Raw genomic sequence first — 23,888 nt, forward strand, 5'->3', positions numbered from 1 at the left:
TCTTGTTGTTGATGATCCTATGACGATGAATGAATTTCTAGAAAAAAAATAATTAATTGTTGGGGACAATTAAAATCTACACCTTTGTTTCAATAAAAAAAACCCAGCCTCCATCATCATGAATGATCCTACCAGTGTGGTTGTTTTTTAACCAGTGAAATGAATCTGAATTTTTTTTTTGATAGAAAAAAAAATGTAATTTTTTTTATTTGCAGAATTTAATGGTTTAGAAAATGTGAATTTTTATTAGTTGTATATTGTATTGTATTGGTGCAATTGGTTCAATGGTGGCACGTTAACAGATATATGAAGGAAAAACCGGAGATTCAACTAACTTTTCTGACGTGCTTACATCTACACTATGACCTATTTTTATTCTTGTGTTTGCAATAACAATGATATATCAAAAGAATATTTATCTTCTTTCTTTAATTGATCTTCACTTAAAATTAATCTATTAACATTTCACATAACCAAGCATTTATAGATCACCATTAAATTGAATTTTGTAAAAAAAAAAAACATTAAAATCATCGATTAATCAATTTTTTTAAAATTTTCCTAAATTGAATGTTTTAAATGACCATTTTTTAAATAATTTAATTTTATATTGTAAGCAAAGTAATATATTTTCTAAATTAAATTTGTTCGGTTCAGAATTATAAATGATCGAGGTAATACTATGTTTTGATGAATTTGTATTTTCGATGCGACGAAGGGGGGTTGAGGTTAGGGGTGGGAAAAGGCCAGGCCGGCCTACAGGGGCCTATGGCCTAGCCTATATAAGATCAGACCAGGTCAGACTTATTTAACAAAAAGGTCAAGCTTAGGGCTGTATTTGGATCTCTGGATCCGAGAACCGGACCGGAAACCGGACCAATGGACCGGCCGAAATATTATCGGTCCAGGAATGAATATTTTTTTTATCCGATACCAAAAATGGATACTATATTGGATACTTATTGGATACTTTGGTCGGATATCCGAAGTAATGGTCTGGTTTCGGTCCAAAAAAATGATCCATCATTGTTTCGGTCCGGTCCGGATTTACCCGATTACTGTTTCGGTCCGGTTCTCGGGATAGTAAATATCCGGACCAGACCGGACCAATAACAGCCCTAGTCAAGCTTAGGCTTTTTTAAAATCATATTTAATAAAAAAGGCCAGACCAGGCCAAAAAAGAGAGCCTATTATAGGCCTTATGCCAGACTCAGGCCTTTCAAGTTTATCATAGGCCAGGCACAGGCCTTATAAAGCCTAGTCTAGCCTAACCTATTTCCACCCATAGTTTGAGGTGCAAGGTTAGCATTGCCTAAATCAATGAGAGAATAAGAAGTAATTTGAAAATAGTGGATTTGAATCATATATTTTTCTTCACGTGGATACCTTATATATGAGAATTCGTTTAGATATTCAATACCTGGATCAAATGTGGAACTTTCTCTTATTGGATCTTTGGCCGACCTAGAATAGTTTCACCCAAGACTTCCTGTGGCGTAGCTACAAGAAGCCTTTTAGAGAATTGGGTCAGGTTTTATGTATTGCGGTTGTTGCTTGGAGAAATAGAAGAAGTTTGATAGCCGTGAATAACCTAAAGAACAAGTACCTTAAATGCTAGTCTCATCATTAAGACGTTTCACATAATCTTTTTGACATATGGCCCTAGGTTTCTAGACTAAAGTATGACGTCTCTTCCTAGGAAGCTCATGCGCACTCAAATGTCGCTGTGTGTCCCAAGGCTAAATGCAACAATTATTTTCTACCACCCGATTTTCTTTTATTATGGATCATTGATTAGCTTGTCTTATTTTCTATATAAAGGGTTACTTAGCGTTACCAAAACTCTTTTTGCCCTTTTGTGCAAACCGCCAACTTCATTTCTTCTACAAACTCTGATTTTCTTCTCTAAGCTCTGACGACACCCATTTGATCAACCTCTTTCCTTCTTCGGGTCGTACATTTTCTGGTTCAGCGTACCTTGTGAGTCGCCTTCTTTTTATTGTTATCCCCATTTTCGACTCCTTCTGGTACCATCTTTCTCTATCTTATTTACAGTTTATTCTTCTCCTTTTATAATTTTAGTTAAGATCAACATAGGAGATGTACCTACAAATGATATCAAGGTGTCAAACTTAATATTATGACACCTCTGATAACTCTTTACCATATATTTGTATGACAAAATCCACCGTTGAATTGAAAGTTATTACCATATAGATCATGTCTATAAAATTTAACATCAAATGAAAGTCATTTGACATATCAATGAAATGCACAAAAATTAATGCCTTACAAAATTTTATAAAAATCGTTAATTTTTATCATTCTATTTATAAACATAATTTATATGATGATATCTTTCAACCCAATGGTGGATTTTGTTATATGGATATGAGGTAAAGAGTTATCAGAGCTATCATAATATTAAGTTTTTCATCTTTGTGTCATTTGATCCTGACCCATATATATATATATATATATATATATATATATATATATATATATATATATATATATATATATATATTTCTTCGCTACTAGAATAATGAACCAAGAATTCCAAACATTGGCTCTTTAGAGGTAATCCAACATGTTTTATTACGGAAGCCAAATTGGTTAAAGAATCGATTGTTGCGATAAACAAAGGTGGACCTTAGCTTCCGATGAAGCGGAAAAGGGCTAACCTGCAAGGTTAACACTCCAACGCTCAAGTCAGTATGTGAAGGAAATGAGTGAATAAAATTTGAAATTGAAATTGTGTACCTGGATTCTTCGCACGTATCCTTTATATACTGGAGCAATTATAATAATCCGCTATTTCTTAGGCGTGCGAAATATGGAACTGTTGGATGTATCTTGGATCTGGATCGCCAGTACTAATCTGTATGGTAGTTCCCATGTGTAGTAAATATTCTAAATGAATTATAACCCTCTAGGTGGTCGGGCGATAGCCATTTAAGTCGATCCAGAACACAACCTAGTTCCACGATGCCAGTGTAAAGGATGTTACAAGAGCTTTCATCATCCACTAGGAATCCTGTCATGACTCGATCAAAGATGGTGATCGCGAGAATCAGAGGTAGATAAAAGTTTGGAATTACATTGATCTTTTTAGGAACTGGAAATTCTAACTCTAATCGATCTCTATTTCTTTGAACACCATCGTCTTTCATGAGTAGAAGGAAATATGGCAAAAGACAGGTGTTGGATGACGTGACACCAATTAACTCATCGATCAATGATAAATTATGAACGATTGATGCAAAGGATAACTGAGTATCTTGGACATAAATATTGAATTTACTGTCTCAGCTTCTTCTACCTCCAATAGAGATCTGATTTTAGAATGAGAACAATCTGGTAATGGAATTTCGCACGAATAAGAAGTCGTTTCCCATAGACGGTGTCATTGTTCCGTTATAGAACAGAAATGGATACAACTTGTTGAAGTGGAATCTTGAACAGGTGGTGCTGATCTCTAGTATGGTTGTGCGGGTAGATCTGCATGGTTAACACTCCAATGCCCAAGTTAGTTTAAGATTCAAGATGAGTATAGTGCAAAGTAAAGATCCATGAATCTACCTTGATTTTCATGTGAACTGATTTTATACCTTGGTTCAAATGGAGTGGATTTGAGGTGAATTAGACCCCACCTATTTTCGCCTTTGGTTATCCCAAAACACATATACAATCGAGGGGAAAAGTAGAATGCTTTCAATTTTTCACCTCAGTCGATTGCCTGATAGGAAAAGTAACGCACTTTCCAAAGTACCCTATGTTACCTCGCCTACCCGACCGAGGTAAGAGCCCTATTTCATCTAAGGTAAATACCCTTTTTCGTAGTAGTGAAATAAAAAACAAGAGGCTTTGTCATGAACAAAGAAATACGTCATCCACTTGAAGTCCCGAATGAGGTACTCAATAACCTAACTACCAACCTCTCCCACACTCTCTCCAAGATAATCATTGAACAAGAACAACCTAGGGAACCTATCCTTGAGGAGGGAACTATCAACCTAAGGATCAATCCAAAAAGACGTATGGAACCCTAAACCAACTTTCCTAAAAATACCATCTGTAACACCCCAAACTTTAGATTAAATTATTTAATTGATAATTTGTGAATTAATGGTGAATTTGGGTGACATATAATGATATGTGTAGGGTATGTTGTGGGGTATTAGTGGATTAACGTGGTGATTAGAATCATTTAGATTTAAATAATTAAGTTTATAGTATTTAGATTAGTAATAATAATAATAATAATAAATAGTTAAAGAGAGTTAAGTTAGGGCATAATGGGAATAACATAATAGGGGTCTAAGGGGTAACAAAATAAAAGAGAAAATAAGAGAGGAAGGATTCATTCTGTACGATCGTAGAATTTGGAGAACACAAAGAAGAGGCTAGGGATCATAGGGGAATTCTCTAGAACGTGAAGAAACGGATCAAATCGCTAGGAATTGTGTTGGTAGCGTATGCATAGAATCATGATGGTTGAGTCACATTGCATACATCAATATGATGTGGATTGTGTACAGTGAGGATGATTTATATTGTGATGATATTTGTGTATAATGAGAATTGTTATCGTTGTGGTTTGTTAGTGAATACTACTCTTTAGCATGTGATTTATACCATTTATTTATTTAAATGATTTCTCACCCCTTTCTTTATTGTTGTGTCTGTGCTCCTTGGGAAGTACAGGTGATCAGGTACCTGAGTAGTTCCTGGATGCTAGCATTGCTATTTGGTTGAATCTTAAGAGTCGCTCTGATACGTAACACTACGGGGACGATAATTTATTATGCTTCATTTTAATCTGATTTGTTATGTATCATACTTAATTTTAACATTTGACCATAGTGAGGTGGAATTTGTTGTGTTAAGGCCTGAGTGCCATGAATTAGTTTTAATTTTGTATTTCACTGCATGTTTTTATAACGAGATGTTATATGAAATATTTTTATGTCGTGAGTTTTAAGGGATGTGGCATCTTGCTTTACTATTTTTCTATTAATTTTATAAGTAGTTTTATAAATAAATAACGGGGAAAATGGGGTGTTACACCATCCACAAACCAATTAAAAAAGTCTTTCTTATTATAGCCAAAGAGGGAAACTCCTTTCCACCAAGCAAAAGAGTTCTAGCAGCTTGAGACTCTACCCCCTGTTAAGGAAGAGACATTTGAGTCACCATATCTAGCAACAAGGATACCTCTCCTAAGACCACAAGCACCACATATGTGCCTCCACCCCCCCCCCCCCCTTAGCTAAAAGAATTAAATTAACCAAGCGAAGATCTCTATCATCAAACCACCTTTACTCGTAGGCTTGCAAATGACACCCCAACTAATGCAAGAGATCTTAGAGTCTATCTTAACACCATCCACACAAAAACCTCATTTGAATCCAGACTATGTTCCTCCAAACTTTACAAGCATTTTCAAAAAATACAAGAAGAAGATATGAATAACGTTAAGCACAAAGTTAAGCAAAATCACCTGAACCCCAAGCTAATATACCTATATTTTCAAGAATTAAGCCTATTAGATATCTTATTAACAAGGGGGTCCCAGGTAGCTTCACGGCTAGGATTAGTCCCCATAAGCGAACTCATATACTTAAAAGGATAGATCACTACTGCAAAACATACTTATGATGAAGATATATTACCACCACCGTTTATTCACTGTTGTAATATCTTATTTTTTACGCCCATTATTTTTTTAATTTTATTATAAAACATTTTGACAGAGTTATTAAATTCAACCGTGGTCATAGAAACTGGGTGACAAGCTTCGAATCCCAGTATCAAATTTTTTCCATTTATTCAAAAAAAAAGTGTGCGACTCTTAACATTTTTTGTTATTTAAAAATTGAAAGTATAACAACTATGGTTGTTTCATTCAACCATGGCTATGCGATCCATATTTCACTACAATTGTTTCTTGCAACCGTTTTGAAATTCTTTTCACTTAATCAAAATATAACAATCAATTTATTTTGTTCATAACACACAGGGGTGCCCTAGCGAACGAGACAACATCGATAGCAAAATATTCACCATCTTCATTCATTTCTAGAAACAAATATCTTAATCCATTTTCGACTTACAATCTGTCTGTTTTTATAAGAAAAAATCTTGGATAACGTACAATCTGCCTTGAAGACTATGCATCAAGAATCTAACTTTGACTATCTTAGATATTGTGGATAATTTGCTTAGATTATCTCTGTTTGTGTTTTTGCAAACGTCTATTTATGTTTTTACACAGATTCTCTCTTATCTTTTTTTTTTTTAAATCTTTTATGTGTAGATTCTGAAGGATAGAAAAACACTTAGAAAGGGGGGGGATTGAATAAGTGTAACTTTAAAAACTTGGGCGATAAAAATAAATTGCACAATTATTTTTATCCTGGTTCGCTGTTAACGAAGCTACTCCAGTCCACCCCCGCAGAGATGATTTACCTCAACTGAGGATTTAATCCACTAATCGCACGGATTACAATGGTTTTCCACTTAGCCGCAACTAAGTCTTCCAGAGTCTTCTGATCACAACCTGATCACTCCAGGAACAACTGCTTAGTTCACTCCTAAGACTTTTTCTAGAGTCTACTGATCAACACGATCACTCTAGGCTTAGTTCACTCCTAAGACTTTCTGCTCAGCCAACTGCCAAGACTTCCTGCTCAGCCAACTGCCAAGACTTCCTGCTCAGCCAACTGCCAAGACTTCCTGCTCAGCCAACTGCCAAGACTTCCTGCTCAGCCAACTGCCAAGACTTCCTAGAGTATACTGATCAACTGATCACTCTAGTTCCTTACAACTTAATGTAATCAATTCAAGAGTTTACAAATGCTTCTTAAAAGCGATAATCACAACTGTGATATTTCTCTTACAATTTAAGCTTAATCTCACTAAGATATTACAACAGCAATGTAGTGAGCTTTGATGAAGATGAAGATTCTGAGTTTAGATTTGAACAGCGTTTCAGCAAGTTTGATATAAGTTGATTTTGTGCAGAATCGTTAACCTTGCTTCTCATCAGAACTTCATATTTATAGGCGTTGAGAAGATGACCGTTGAATGCATTTAATGCTTTGCGTGTTCCGTACAGCTTTGCATTTAATGTTATACGCTTTTGTCAACTACCTCGAGCCTTGTTCACGCTGTGTCTACTGACGTAGCCTTTAGTAGCTTTAACGTTCCTTTTGTCAGTCAGCGTAGTCTGCCACGTGTACTTCCTTCTGATCTGATGTTTGTGAATACGACGTTTGAATATCATCAGAGTCAAACAGCTTGGTGCATAGCATCTTCTGATCTTCTGACCTTGAAGTGCTTCTGAGCGTGATACCATCTTCTGATCTTCAGTGCTTCTGATCTCATGTTCTTCTGATGCTTCCATAGACCCATGTTCTGATTCTGCTTCGACCATCTTCTGATGTCTTGCCAGACCATGTTCTGATGTTGCACGCTGAACCATTTGAGACACATCTTCTGAGCGCTGAATTATGCGTACTCTTTATATATTTCCTGAAAGGGAAATTGCATTGGATTAGAGTACCATATTATCTTAAGCAAAATTCATATTATTGTTATCATCAAAACTAAGATAATTGATAAGAACAAATCTTGTTCTAACAATCTCCCCCTTTTTGATGATGACAAAAACATATATAAATGATATGAATTTGCGATCAGAAAGAGTAGACGGCAAAAGACAAATTACACAGCTATAGCATAAGCATATGAATATGTCTCCCCCTGAGATTAACAATCCCCCCCTGAGATAAATAATCTCCCCCTGAAATAAATACTCGAAGAACTTTGATAAAAGACTTCCCTGATTATTTCGGTAGAGACGATCATATAAGCTTCTGCCTTCAGAGAATTCATAGCTTCTGACTTCTGCTTCCATTGGACAGCTTCAGAACTTGAATTTCTTTGATCTTCAGAACATTCACAGCTTCTGACTTCTGCTTCCCTCGGATAGCTTCAGAACTTTGAATGTCTACCAACATCACTTCATGCTAGATTTGTATCAGAACATTGTTGAATGTACCAGAGCATCATCTGAGCATCTCTACATCCTGAAATGTTACAGAACAAAAAAACTAAACGACAAAAGTCAGCATGAACGAGTTAGAACATAAAATGTATATTCAAATACATGATATGTATCAGAGCCAAATGTATCAGAGCATTTAGGCTAAAAACATGTATCAGAGCAAATAATGTATCAGAGCCATAACATTATATGTATCAGGGCAAATAGAATTTTGTCAGAACAGGATAGACAATGATATTCAAATTCTATTTATTAGTGCTTCTGATTCATTCTTCTTTCTTGCTTCTGATCTCTGAAGCTTGACAGCACTCAGCTTGCTTCAGTTTCCATGGTTTTGCTTCTAGTGTCTTCACTTCTCTGTACCTGCAAAACACTTAAACCATATAGAACTTGCAGTTCTTGTTAGTGAATGTGTGGGAGCCTTTACCCAGCAACTGATAGATTTAATCAAATCATTTATCATTTATCTTTCTCCCCCTTTTTGTCATAACATCAAAAAGAATATTTAAAACGATTCAGATGTATAAAACGACAAAAGAAAACATTTACTGGAATGTAAAACACAAGGAAGCTTTTTCATTGATCAGCAAAAGAGGATTACAAGAAGAATGCAGGAAAACAGATGCAACAAGGAAAGGAAACTACAAAGACCAAAAGACTAAGATCCTAGCCTACGCAAAATCCGCGCCAGAACATCATGAATCCCGTCAGTGCTTGTAGCTTGCCTCGTCATGAAGGAACGAAACTCAGCATTGGCTGCTTCTTGCGCGTCCAAACGAGAAGCCAGCATAGCTTGATTCTGATGAAGAGTTTCCAAGGTCTCCATCAGAGCTGAGGTTTCACCAGAAGAAGAAGCACCAGTATTTCTGCCCAGAGGGACAGCAATCTCAGCAGGGTGATCTTCTGGAAGATCTTCAGCTTGTGCATCTCCCATTTCCTCATCTGAGTCTGACTCAGAAGGAGCCTTGGCATATTCTGGTTCAGGCAGCTCAGAAGTTCCATCTTCCAATGCTTGAAGAATAGCTGCTAGGTTTGTTGGAGGAGTAGGACCAGCAACATCAGCACGATAAACCACTACTGGAAAGACCATGTGAGGTGCTTTTTCAGAAGGGTTCATTCTGAACCAGTTGAACAGCCACTGAAAATCTCCAGTCAGCACAGGAAACCAGAGCACAGAAGACCGGGGTTTCCACACCACGATATCTCTGCAGAGATTTTCTTCTTCCAACTCATCTGCAGGTATCTTCTCTTCAAGAACTCTTCTGTTCCTGATGAGACAGTGATGGCTGCTCTCACCAACTTCCAACCGGAGACCACGAACACCAGGGGCTTCAGACATAATCCTTCTCTGAGTGTCTGTAGCCTTATCCAGAAAATCCTGACGAAAGGTATTCCAGAGGTTGTTTGTAGCATACTCATCCAGATGATTAAGGTGAGCGGCACCCAGAATCTCCAACCAGCCATTTACATCAGCATGTAAAAGCTCCAGATATGTTTGAGTGGTAGGGGTTGGAGGGTTGACAGTAATCCTTGAGTCGGGAAGAACAACACTATAGGGATTAGGTGTTCTGGTGGGAAAAGGGTATGAGAGGGATGAAGAAATATCTGAAGGAAGGGTTAAAGGAGAGGAGATATCAGATGGTGAAGAAGGTGGTTCCGAGAGGATGAATGAGGAGGAAGAGGTGGTGGAGGTCTTTGAAGAGGGAGGTGATTGACGGGAACCGTCAAAGGGTTGATACACTTTGAGAGGGTCATAGGAGATCCTAACTCTTTTAGATTTGGTTTCTGGTTCAGCAGATGCTTTTCTCTTTTGTTTCCTATCATTGTCTTGATTCCCAGAGCTTGACGATGGATTCATGATGAATTTTCAGATATTGGAAACTGCTAGGGTTTATGATATGAAAAGAGAGAGATGAAAAAGAAACCGAATGCAGAGAGAGAGAAATATGAGAGGGAAAAGAAACGTTTGAAGAGTATATAAAAAAAAACTGAAAGAGAGTAAATGATGAAAAGCATTTAATGTTATGTGACGTGAGGAGAGATAATAATGACAAAAGACGTGATTTGCACAGTTACCTAAGTAGACGTCCCCTCAACTGCACGCACGCTTGTCCAGGAATAGTGAACACGTGTTTACCATCTGGATAGCCAGTTACAGCTGTTTTGGTAAAAATTTCTCATCTTCTCATTCTGAGCTTGTTTCTGAAGACCCAATTTGTACCAATTATATTGAATCCATCTGGTCTAGGAACAAGATCCCAAACATCATTCCTTGTAAACTGATTTAGTTCTTCTTGCATAGCAATTATCCAGTCTGGATCTTCTAGAGCATGATCAACAGAAGTTGGCTCGATCAAAGATACAAGACCTAATTGACAGTCTGCATTGTTTCTAAGGAATGCTCTTGTTCTGATTGGATCATCCTTCTTTCCAAGAATGACGTCTTCTGAATGACCAGAAATGAGTCTGGATGATCTTCTGACAGATGGTTCTTCAGAAATACTTAGATCCTCCAGAGAAGCTGATACTTGATCTTCAGATTCTTTGCTTCTGAGAAGCTCTGCTTCTGATGCGTTGCTTCTTGGCTCAACAACTTCTGATATGTCAATATCACAACCTGCAAAATTATCAACTTGCTTTGGTTTTTCAGAACCAAGCTTATCATCAAACCTGATATTGATTGATTCTTCTACAACCAATGTTTCAGTATTGTATACTCTGTAGCCTTTTGAGCGTTCAGAATATCCAAGAAGGAAACATTTTTGAGCTTTGGAATCAAACTTACCAAGATGATCTTTAGTGTTCAGAATAAAGCATACACATCCAAAAGGATGGAAATATGAAATGTTAGGCTTTCTATTCTTCCACAATTCATAGGGAGTCTTATTTAGAATAGGTCTGATAGAGATTCTATTCTGAATATAGCATGCAGTGTTTATTGCTTCTGCCCAGAAATGCTTAGCCATATTGGTTTCATTGATCATGGTTCTGGCCATTTCTTGAAGAGTCCTATTCTTTCGTTCTACAACCCCATTTTGCTGTGGAGTTCTAGGACAAGAGAAATCATGGGCAATACCATTTTCTTTGAAGAATTCTTCAAAGGATTTGTTCTCAAATTCACCACCATGATCACTTCTGACCTTTATGATTTTACACTCTTTTTCAGATTGAATCTGAATGCAGAAATCAAAGAACACTGAATGAGTCTCATCCTTGTGTTTCAAGAATTTTACCCATGTCCAGCGGCTATAATCATCTACGATGACTAATCCATATTTCTTTCCTCTGACAGATGCTGTTTTGACTGGGCCAAACAGATCAATGTGCAAGAGTTCTAATGGCCTTGAGGTAGAAACAACATTCTTAGACTTGAATGCAGGTTTGGAGAACTTGCCCTTCTGACATGCTTCACAAAGAGCATCTGATTGGAATTTCAAATTAGGGAGTCCTCTGACAAGATTCAGTTTGTTAATCTGAGAGATCTTTCTCAAACTAGCATGACCTAATCTTCTGTGCCAGACCCACTGCTCTTCAGAGACAGACATAAGACAAGTCACCTTCTGACTCATGAGATCTTGCAGATCTGTCTTATAAATGTTGTTCTTCCTCTTGCCTGTAAATAGGATTGAGCCATCCTTCTGATTTACAGCCTTGCAAGACTCTTGATTAAAGATTATATCATAACCATTGTCACTTAATTGACTGATAGATAAAAGGTTATGTGTTAATCCTTCTACAAGAAGTACATTAGAGATGGAAGGAGAGTTACCAGACTTTATAGTTCCAGAGCCAATTATCTTGCCCTTCTGATCTCCTCCGAACTTGACTTCTCCTCCAGACTTAAGTACCAGGTCTTGGAACATAGACCTTCTTCCTGTCATGTGTCGCGAGCATCCAGAATCCAGGTACCATGACATGTTGTGCTTTGTCCTTCTTGCAGCCAAGGATATCTCTTCAGAATCTGATTCTGATGTAGATTCTGATCCGTCATCTTCTGTCGCCATCAGCGCACAGTTGACCTGCTCATCTTCTGAATCATCTTCTGACTCATCCCAGGTTGCCATAAGACCTTTCTTCTTATGAAACTTTTTCTTGGGACTTTCCTTCTGAAGATTTGGACATTCATTCTTGTAGTGTCCAGGCTCATTGCATTCATAGCACATGACCTTCTTCTTGTCAAATCTTCTTTCATCAGAAGATTCTCCACGTTCAAATTTCCTTGAACTTCTGAAGCCTCTGAACTTCCTTTGCTTGGTCTTCCAGAGTTGATTTAGCCTTCTGGAAATCATGGACAGTTCATCTTCTTCTTCAGATTCTGATTCTTCAGGATCTTCTTCTCTAGCCTGAAAAGCGTTAGTGCATTTCTTGATATTAGATTTTAATGCAATAGACTTACCTTTCTTTTGAGGCTCATTTGCGTCCAGCTCAATCTCATGGCTTCTCAAGGCACTGATAAGCTCTTCCAGAGAAACTTCATTCAGATTCTTCGCAATCTTGAATGCAGTCACCATCGGACCCCATCTTCTGGGTAAGCTTCTGATGATCTTCTTTACATGATCAGCCTTGGTGTATCCTTTGTCAAGAACTCTCAATCCAGCAGTCAGAGTTTGAAATCTCGAAAACATCTTTTCAATGTCTTCATCATCCTCCATCTTGAAGGCTTCATACTTCTGGATTAAGGCAAGAGCTTTTGTCTCCTTGACTTGAGCATTTCCTTCATGAGTCATTTTCAAGGACTCATATATGTCATAGGCCGTTTCCCTGTTAGATATCTTCTCATACTCAGCATGAGAGATAGCATTCAGCAAAACAGTTCTACATTTATGATGATTCCTGAAAAGCTTCTTTTGGTCATCATTCATTTCTTGCCTTGACAGCTTCACGCCTCTGGCATTTACTGGATGTTTGTAACCATCCATCAGAAGATCCCATAGATCACCATCTAGACCCAGAAAGTAACTTTCCAGTTTATCTTTCCAGTATTCAAAGTTTTCACCATCAAATACCGGCGGTCTAGTATAACCATTGTTACCGTTGTATTGCTCAGCAGAGCCAGATGTAGATGCAGGTGTAGGTATAGTCCTTTCACTTTCATCAACCATTTTTTAAATGAAGCGTTTTTCTCTTCCTGAATCTTTTCTAAACACGGTTAAGTGCTTGCACCTTAGAACCGGCGCTCTGATGCCAATTGAAGGATAGAAAAACACTTAGAAAGGGGGGGATTGAATAAGTGTAACTTTAAAAACTTGGGCGATAAAAATAAATTGCACAATTATTTTTATCCTGGTTCGCTGTTAACGAAGCTACTCCAGTCCACCCCCGCAGAGATGATTTACCTCAACTGAGGATTTAATCCACTAATCGCACGGATTACAATGGTTTTCCACTTAGCCGCAACTAAGTCTTCCAGAGTCTTCTGATCACAACCTGATCACTCCAGGAACAACTGCTTAGTTCACTCCTAAGACTTTTTCTAGAGTCTACTGATCAACACGATCACTCTAGGCTTAGTTCACTCCTAAGACTTTCTGCTCAGCCAACTGCCAAGACTTCCTGCTCAGCCAACTGCCAAGACTTCCTGCTCAGCCAACTGCCAAGACTTCCTGCTCAGCCAACTGCCAAGACTTCCTGCTCAGCCAACTGCCAAGACTTCCTAGAGTATACTGATCAACTGATCACTCTAGTTCCTTACAACTTAATGTAATCAATTCAAGAGTTTACAAATGCTTCTTAAAAGCGATAATCACAACTGTGATATTTCTCTTACAATTTAAGCTTAATCTCACTAAGATATTACAACAGCAATGTAGTGAGCTTTGATGAAGATGAAGATTCTGAGTTTAGATTTGAACAGCGTTTCAGCAAGTTTGATATAAGTTGATTTTGTGCAGAATCGTTAACCTTGCTTCTCATCAGAACTTCATATTTATAGGCGTTGAGAAGATGACCGTTGAATGCATTTAATGCTTTGCGTGTTCCGTACAGCTTTGCATTTAATGTTATACGCTTTTGTCAACTACCTCGAGCCTTGTTCACGCTGTGTCTACTGACGTAGCCTTTAGTAGCTTTAACGTTCCTTTTGTCAGTCAGCGTAGTCTGCCACGTGTACTTCCTTCTGATCTGATGTTTGTGAATACGACGTTTGAATATCATCAGAGTCAAACAGCTTGGTGCATAGCATCTTCTGATCTTCTGACCTTGAAGTGCTTCTGAGCGTGATACCATCTTCTGATCTTCAGTGCTTCTGATCTCATGTTCTTCTGATGCTTCCATAGACCCATGTTCTGATTCTGCTTCGACCATCTTCTGATGTCTTGCCAGACCATGTTCTGATGTTGCACGCTGAACCATTTGAGACACATCTTCTGAGCGCTGAATTATGCGTACTCTTTATATATTTCCTGAAAGGGAAATTGCATTGGATTAGAGTACCATATTATCTTAAGCAAAATTCATATTATTGTTATCATCAAAACTAAGATAATTGATAAGAACAAATCTTGTTCTAACAGATTCTTGTGCCTACTTCATATGAAGAACATCAAGAAGGAGTATGAGAAAAATAACTAGTATTTTATATTCTTGATTCATAATTTACTATAAGTTATGATTTCTAAGGTTATTCACTCACAACAATTTTTATTTGGAATTATAGGTGTATAAAGTTAAGACACCAAGAGACAAGACAACAAGATAGTATTATTTCTAGGTTATTCAGGTTTTAAAAAACAAATAATATCACAACGGTTGTGTTATTCAACTAATGTTATAAGTAGACTAATAAAACTAATAATGGCATTGTTATGATTCGAACCCATGACCTATGAATTATTTCATAACGGTTGAAAAATTCAAACATAGTAATACGTAGCACACTACTTAACTTATCACAACGACCATACTCCCGTTGTGGAAACCAGCATAAATACAATCACACCTTACCTAAAAATTGACGTACATCCGTCATTATACGTGTTTTGTAACAGTCATTATATGTATTTTCTGTAGTAGTGGGTCTCCAGCTCTCAATGGGGAAAATCACTAGTAGACTCCAAGAAATTAAATCCACAAAAATCCATATCACTACTCTTAGAAAAATTCACCCGAAGACCCGATGATAACTCAAACTCTCGAACGATTAGCCTTTATAGTCCCAAGATTCTCAACAAATGGTTCTGCTAAGATAAGAGTAAAATCTGCATACTGGAGATGAGAAACCACCAAATCATAGACTCCAACCCTAAAGCCAGAGAGAAGATCCAACTCAACAACTATGTTGATTAAACCACTTACACCTTCAGCCATAAGAAAAAACAAGAAAGGAACCATGGGATTCCCTTGTTTAAGACTCATTTGATTACTTATCTCTTGATTTGGTCAACCATTAACCATCACCACCAAATTTCTAGCAAAAAGACAAGCTCTAATTCAAGATCTCACTTATCATTAAACTCAAATCTCACAAACATGTACTCCACAAACTCGCAGCTTACTGAATCATAAGCTTTCTCAAAATCCACTTTAAAAATGAGATAATGTTTTCTAGATTTCTTAGTTAGATTTATAACTTCATATACATCCACACCCCATCCATCAACATTCTTCTTTTAAGAAATGCAATTTCATTTGGAGAAACAAGCTTTTCAATTACCTCCCCTAGTCTTGCAGTCAACACTTTAGCCACTAACTTATAAAAAAACATACAAAAGATGCAAAGGAACGAGGTAACAAAGCAAACCTATGAAAAACCCTTAAGAATCAAGGTTGCAAAGTAAGATGCAAAGAACAAGGTAATAAAACAAACCTATACAACTAATCAAACATAATCCTGACTTCATCCCTAAAGAGACTCCAAAACCTCATAATAAAGGAGACATAAAAACTATCAAGATCGGGACTCTTATTACCATCACGCAATAGAGTAGAAGATTACATCATCTAATCGAGATCTGTCAAAATTTAATTCCTTAAACATCTCTGACAAATAACAAAATTTTTGACTCTTGATGATACTTTCGATTACTTTGGTATTGACACAATGTCTCCCTTGTCATGTTGGCTAATAGGAGTGTTTTTTTCCTTTCAATTTTTTTTTGTTTTTGTGTTAATCCTAAAAATATATAATTCAACTTTAAGATATACAAAGTCTAACCAACATTTATTCTACCAAACATTTGAGTCTAACATAAATTCCTTAATTTACAATTAATTTCTTTGTCACATATATATAATAGTATATACCAATTTAGACAAAATTTCAAGCAGCCACTAATAGACGACATGATCTACAAACAACCCACCTACTGTCCTACCTTAAACAAAATCCCAAGATTCTTCTTCTTCTTTCTTTCTTTTTTTCAAATAAAAAAATAATCTTCACATCAAATATTACCTCTGTTATTTCTCCCAAGAAGTCCCTCCATAATCACTCTTTTCTTATACTCCTCAGAATCCAAATCCACATCATTTTTCAACTCCAATTTCGCTTCTTCCTCGTCGTTTACATTTACAACACCGCTCTTTCTAAAACGCGGTATAAAATACAACCACGCAGAAGTACAAAGAATCGCACAAAAACGACCCCAAAATATCATTATAACTAATGTCACAACGAGTACGGACATTCCAACTATAGGATCATACCAACCCCTTGCGTTTTGGCGGTTCTTTCTTGTCGTTTGGTTTTGCGTTGCCAACGACACCCTCCGCTCTTGTCGTTTTGGTCGTGTTGGAGTTGCTCTACCTTGTTCACGCGTTTCTTCTATAATAGCGTTGTTATTTGGACCATGCCTTGTCTGAACCAAACATTAGCAAACAAAATAACATTAAAAACATAAATAAAAACAAATGTAGTATCAAAATTATTATTTTATCAAAAAAAATTTAGAAAAAAATAACATCTTTACACGGTGATATTTGAGACTGTGCAAGACGAACTATTCTACATAATTTAAAATTTGTTATGGTTAAATTGTGGTTAAAATTTATGTGTCAGTTAACCATATTTAAATATGGCCTCTGTTTTGTCATGGTTAAATTACTACTACACAAAATTTTCAAAAACTTAAGACGGTTCTATAGATATGTACCTGTGTGGGTGAATGATACGGGGTGGCCGGGAGTGCCATAGACGGTGGAGCTAACGATGGAGAATTGGTGGGTGGAGTTTTAGATTTATGAAGAAGAGTTGACCGAGACTTTGAAAAGGCCTTAACATTGGTGAATGAGGTTTCAAGGGGCACTGTTTTGGACGTTGACTTTGTTTTGATTCGAATCCATCTCCATGAAAACCAACTAGTTCTCTTTTTCTTCGGAATTCGATTAGACTCTTTAACGGTTGGAGAATCAGTTGATCGAAAGCAACATAGAAAAAAATTCGAGGTTTTGGATTTCGGAGGTTTGGTTTTGGCCATGGAAAAAGTTAGAGAAGGTGAGAGAGATGAAGAATATTAATACTAGTTAGCAACTTAGCAAGGAAGAAATGAGAGATGAACATGATTTTTGAGAGCGTGGAACTATGAATGGGTTAGTTCTTGAAGGTGATGAAAGCATGGTTGATTATAATATTTGAGGGGTAGGGTATAGGAAATTGTTTAAATGTATTTTCCTAATATAGAATGTGATGATTTAATTGTTTTGATGCATATTGTGGTTTATTGAAGACTTGGACTTTGTCATTCTAGTCTAATTTTTCCTACACGTTTACACCTTCATCACGTTTCGAATCTGATTTATTTGTTGAGTTACTCTCCACTTTCGCTCTATTTTTCAATATCTATGGATTCTTTTCCAAGGTATTTCTAGTTTACGTGCATGCCTCGTCGTATTGAACATGAGAGCTAAAGAAAAAAAAAAATATAATATTATATGATACTACTTATTACAAAACCTTCGTGAGCGGAAGTAACAACAAACAAATAATCAGGATTACTAAAAGATCTTAAGGCTTAACACTATATATTTATTTAAAATCTTAAAGCGTAAGGAATATTAATCCATAATTCAATATCATTCAACTAATTTATAGCCGTTTTGTGACTAAACCATTCATGCTTAACTATATCAACATTAATGTTGAATTGTTTTTAAAAATTAATAAAAAATATAATTGCACTCTCTAAATTTACATTTAAAATTCATTTTAAGAGGATAAAATATTATTGAAATTTTAGATTAGTTTAAGTTAATTGAAATTAATATTTTTGGTGGTTACATTTAAATAGGAGAAAATTACATGAAAATGAAATGAAAGAATAACACCATTGGAGGGAGTGAGGAAGCTCTCACTTGGTATGTACTATTTGAGTTAAATAGATGTAAGTTGTTGGTATAGGATTTAATCTATGACAAAAATAATTAATTATATTTATGTATTAATGTAAATAAATTTTTATTTATAAATCAACAATTTAAAAAAGTAGCATCATTGCTTACACGAGATTTAGAAAAAGGTCAGACATTATATAGAGATGTGTATTTGCTAAAAACATACAATAGGATAGCCATGTATTTGAGGGTAGTATGTGATGTTTTAGGCTTGTTGATGATGTTAGAGTAAGCTCATAGAGTGGTGAGAAATCTCTCTTTTTCAACCATGCAGTTGAGGTATTTATAGAGGTTTATTGGGTCTGAATCTTTAGACCTAGGGATTGGTTATTCTGCTCGTCGAATGTTTTATCAAAGGTACTCCATCATACACATTTCAGATTCATTGTGCATCATATCATATCAGAAAAATTCTTGAACAAGAATTTATTAATAGCACTGAATATAATATCATTGATATATATTTGCACTAGTAAAATGTCATGCTTTGTTTTCTTTATGAAATGTGTTGTATCAACCTTCCCTCTTTGAAAAATGTTTTCAAGCAAAAATTTGTTCAAACGTTCACACCAAGTTCTAAGAGCTTATTTTAGATCATAAAAAGTCTTTTTTTAGCTTGAAGACATGATTAGGATAAGAGAGTTTTAGATACCCGAGAGGTTGATCAACATACACTTCCTATTTGATGTAATCGTTCACGGATGTGCTATTTGAATCCACTTGATAGAGTTTAAATTTTAAATAACATGAAAAAGTTAAAAGCATCCTTATAACCTATAATCTAGATAAAATGGGAGAAGTACCATTGAAATTTATGTCTTTTTGTTGATTGTATCCTTTCTTAAAAAGTCTTGATTTATTTCTTAAAATATTTTCATTTTCGTCAAGTTTATTACGAAAGGGCCATTTGGTTCCAATCACTCTCAAATTTATTTAAGTCATCTTGCATAGCAAGAAACTAATGTTCGTCAATGAGAGCTTCATTGGCGTCCTTTGCCTTAATTTGGGGAACAAAAGTTATAAAGTTACATACTTGGTTAAGGAAGTTTCGAGTTGTGACCCCCTTAGAAATATCTCCAATGATATTATGGATTGAATGATCTCTTGTGATACTTCATTCCTTAGGTAGATCCCGATGGTCATTGGTTGTTTCATCATTTTTATTGATTTCCGTTTGATTTAGACTTTGGTTTTATTCTTGATCTAGATCTTTATCTTGATCCTTGTTTTCTAAAATTGTGTTTGTATTCACCAAAAGTAGAAATGTGTGACAATTGTAAGCGATACAACCTTAAGTTGAGCTCTTAATATGAGGCACTAGTAAGATCCCAAATGAGACTCAAGTTGAGCCCTTCAGGAGAGATAGGCTAGTTGAGTCCCTCGAGCGATAAGTTAGTTCAGTCTTTCAGGCGATAGGCTAGTTGAGACCCTTTAACATATTTACTTGTGTCTGATTATGTGTCACAAGTCAGTTGAAAAATTCCAAAGTGTCTGTTGGAGGGAAAATTGTTTGAGGCATTTAATGTTATCAATGATGACTTAACATTGGGACGCCCAATCGGGCTTGTTCCTCTAGCACGTGTTGAAGCATACAAAACCTTTCACATCTAATTGAAAACCTAGGGGACCTTTGATCACCCCTAGTTTCCCTCTCCCATTTAAGAAGAAGCCCAAATTTTCAATTTTTTTACACACTTTATTGCTAGAGCTTGTAGAACATTCCTTCTACCTTCGATACTTCTGCATCTCCACGAGCTCAAGTTCATACTTTACACATGTACAAGTTCTACACTCCCTTTCCCACTTTTTATTTATGGATATTATTAGAAATTAAGATGGGGATGGAAACTTGGTTGAACCCTTAACTCGTGACGAGCGTATAGCTCTATGGAAGCATTTTGATAGGAATGCAAGGCGTCCCAATGGTACCATTGACTGCAGGTAAGTGGAACTAGGAATGTTTATTAGTTGTGAGAGTTCTCTTAATTTAGAAAGTGATATTAGTGGTGGAAGTGATAGTGACTCCTCTTTTCCTTCTATTTTCCCAAGAAACAGGAAGATTATGGCCACCTCTAACCCTGATCCCAAGGATGTAAAGGAAGTTGGGTCCATTTACACTATCAATGACCACATAGACTCCATTCGGTAGCAACTTGCATTTTCTTCCACCAATGATGAAGAAGAAGATGTTTTGGATGAATGCTCTCTGGAGGAGAAGGCAAACATGGTCGCATTTGACGCCAATTCTACTTCTTCCTTTTACTTCTACTTACCCACCATTCGTGAGGTTGAGGTTCACCTCCCATCTTCTTCCTTTACAACTTATGATGTTCAACATGATCCTATTCTAAATCACACCTAACGGTTGGAGCTTGATTAAGATATTTAAGATTATATGCCAACGGCTATGGGTTTACCCAACCATCAAAATGTTTTTCTCTTTTTACTGTACCAAGGCGTCTATTCCTTGGGGTTGGGTAACCCTGGTCAGCTTGCCTGTGAGAGCCTTATTCAAACCATTTCAAAGGTTGGAAAGAGAAATTTTTGAAAATGAACGGGTGGAATATTTCCTCCTTAGTTACTAATGGGGCGGATGATGCCCCTAAGTTTCCTTTCGCCTGGATTGATAATCTCGAGGTGATCAATGGATACAACTACATTTGCCTCATTAATTACGAGGCTGTAGTGGTCCAAACCTTGAATGATTTTAGTGTCATGGAGTTCCGTACCGTGATTATTCTAGATCAAAGGGATAATGAACCATTAGACAAATATATAAGTAAGTTTTAGTGATGTTGTCTTCTATTGTGGCTTACATAAATCATGTTAACTGTTTCTTCTTGTATTTGTTGTAAAGAAGATGTCCAAGATTTCCTCAGAGGAGATTAGCGAGCGCCTCGCCAAATCGTAAAGAAAAAACATTTGCCCCATTAGTAAGGACTATATTAACTTACATAACTCATGTTAACTTTCTAATCCTAAAGAGCAACATGTCTTAACATGGAAATAATATTAATCATTAAGTTAAGAAGAACCACTTAACCGTCCAAATTAACATATATGTGTTTGGAGTCACTTGATCATCAAAATGGCTAAAGAATTCTTAGTTTCAAGTCTAAAATATTCTCCCACAGGCCAGCGTTGGTACTTAATCGAGAGAGTTTCAATCCTACAGTAGAGGAAATCATCCTCAAAAGGCAAAAAAAAAAAACACTGTCCACATTAATCTTATACTAGACTACTCTTGAAAAAATTAACTGAAAAACTCTATGCCAACTCAAAACTCCTTAGAACCTCCGTTACATTCCATAGATTCTCAATAGTAAGGACTGCCAAAATCAGAGTATTATCTGCATACTAAAAAATTAAATTGGATGTCCCCACCCAACGCAAAGTAAAGACTTGAGTTCCATAATCCTAAAAACTAAGCCACTAAGTCACTGCTACAAACAAGAAAAGGAGTTACAGTATATAATTAAATTAGTCAATTGAACATACAAAAATTGTGGAGGCAACGTTATTCAAAGCTCAATAACAATTTTTAATTTTTAAATCAAACAAAAATCGTTGAATGAAACGTTCATTTAGTGTGTACGATAAGGAAAGGCGAAACTATCATAGAAGCTTCTTAATTTTAGTTAATTGTGTATATATATACATACAATTTTTAAATATATAAAATTTAGTTATCATTATAATTAAGAATTTTGACTCTCAACAATTATATATTTATTCTCTTAATAAACATTAGTAAATCTCTTTCATCATTTAATTTTTATTTGACTTTTTTATAAATCATAAAAGAGAACAACGTATAATCTCAACCATTTATGTTTAATCAAAGGATTAATAATTATTCTTATCGTTTTCACATAAAAATAGCATTCTCGCTTGATATGTTGCTATATGGTGGACATATCTAGTGAGAATGTGTAAGTTATATGAGAATGCAAGAATGAATAAGAATCATCAAATTTAAAAAGAAAAAATTGAGATGAAATTATTATTTTCACTAAGTCATGTGTCATTAAAAAGAAAAAGAAATCATTAATAAAATTTTAAAAATATCTTTTAATTTCAACAATTAAATATAAATTCAATGGTTATTACTACCTCCGTTTTTTATTCTAAGTCACTTTGGACTTTTCACACAAATTGATAATTGTTGTATGAAAATGAGAAATTATTTTTTACAAAATTATCCATCATTAAAGATGTGTGGAAGATAAATGTACATAATTAAAAATAAAATAAAATCATAAATATTTAAAAATATAATAAAAAAATATCATTAATTATTCATTGAAATTGTAAAACAATTTATATTTAAATATATTTTTTTTAAAACAACTTATAATAAAAAAATTAAAAAAATCCTAAATTCTTACATTCTCTTATAACTAGTAGGAAACCCGTGCTATCGCACGGGTCTGGTCGAGGTTTCACATTACATGTATCCAAATATCACTTGTAAAATTCTTTTATATAAATCAACCATATATAAATTATTAAATATGACATCATATTTTCAGTTAGATAACATTAATATATTTATAACTTATAATCATTTATCAAAATTTAATTCATGTGTTTGGAATATCAAATATAATATAACTTATTTTGCAGTTCATAAATATTCACGTAATTTCAATTATATACTAATAATATGTACCAAGTTTTAAGCATTGATTCATATTTGTAATAAATCGTACAATTATTTTTATAACTTCAATTTTATAAAACAGTAGCAAAAGAAATAGTTAACAGATAGACATTAAAATGATCAGTCAATAAATGATATCTCATAGATACATTCACATCGACCCGTCAATTATTTTATATCTTCAAATTTATAAAAGAATCTATCAATAGCAGATATCTCATAGATACGTTCACATCTACCCGTCAATTCAGATGAGTTTACCAATTCCAGCTGAATCCAGATGAGTTAATTCTAAAAATTTATTAAATCTATTTGAGATATTAGTCCACTTTTCCAAACCTAAAATGTATCGCAACTCCCGTCAAATACTTAAGAGTTTCTATATTTAATGTAATTCTTATAATATAAAAAATATATATAATTTTATAAGTTTAAAAAATATAATTTTAATTAAGAAATTAAACATAGTTAGAGAATAAAATTTATTAAACCTATTTGAGATATTAGCTCATTTTTTCAAACCTAAAATGTATCACATCTCCCGTCAAATATTAAAAGTTTCTACGTTTTAATGTATACTTAAAATATTTAAAAATTAAACAAATAATAAAAATATGAGTATGTTAATAGAGTAATTAGATCTTGAATATGTACAATTATAAAAAAATAGAAATTTAAAATCTATGTATCGTAAATAATATATATTTATTCTCATATATTTAAAATAATCACATTAAGTAGTCTCAATTGGATAGTGTAATAAATATAAAATCTCAAATTTAAAATACTTTGTAACTTATTTCCGTTTATAAAAACAATCGTAGATTA

General features: G+C 35.0%; 1 protein-coding gene across 1 annotated transcript; it reads right to left on the bottom strand.

Moving 5' to 3' along the window:
• Window positions 1–16,269: 16,269 nt before the first annotated feature.
• On the bottom strand, window positions 16,270–17,676 carry LOC131600121 (uncharacterized protein At5g23160). Its single transcript, XM_058872341.1, has 2 exons — window positions 17,161–17,676; window positions 16,270–16,866 (listed from the first exon to the last, which is right to left on the bottom strand). Exons 1-2 carry the CDS (start codon window positions 17,482–17,484, stop codon window positions 16,453–16,455), a joined length of 738 nt encoding a protein of 245 aa, XP_058728324.1. The 5' UTR covers window positions 17,485–17,676; the 3' UTR covers window positions 16,270–16,452.
• Between the last annotated feature and the right edge of the window lie 6,212 nt (window positions 17,677–23,888).

Source organism: Vicia villosa, linkage group LG4 (assembly GCF_029867415.1).
Source record: "Vicia villosa cultivar HV-30 ecotype Madison, WI linkage group LG4, Vvil1.0, whole genome shotgun sequence".
Classification (NCBI taxonomy): domain Eukaryota; kingdom Viridiplantae; phylum Streptophyta; class Magnoliopsida; order Fabales; family Fabaceae; genus Vicia; species Vicia villosa.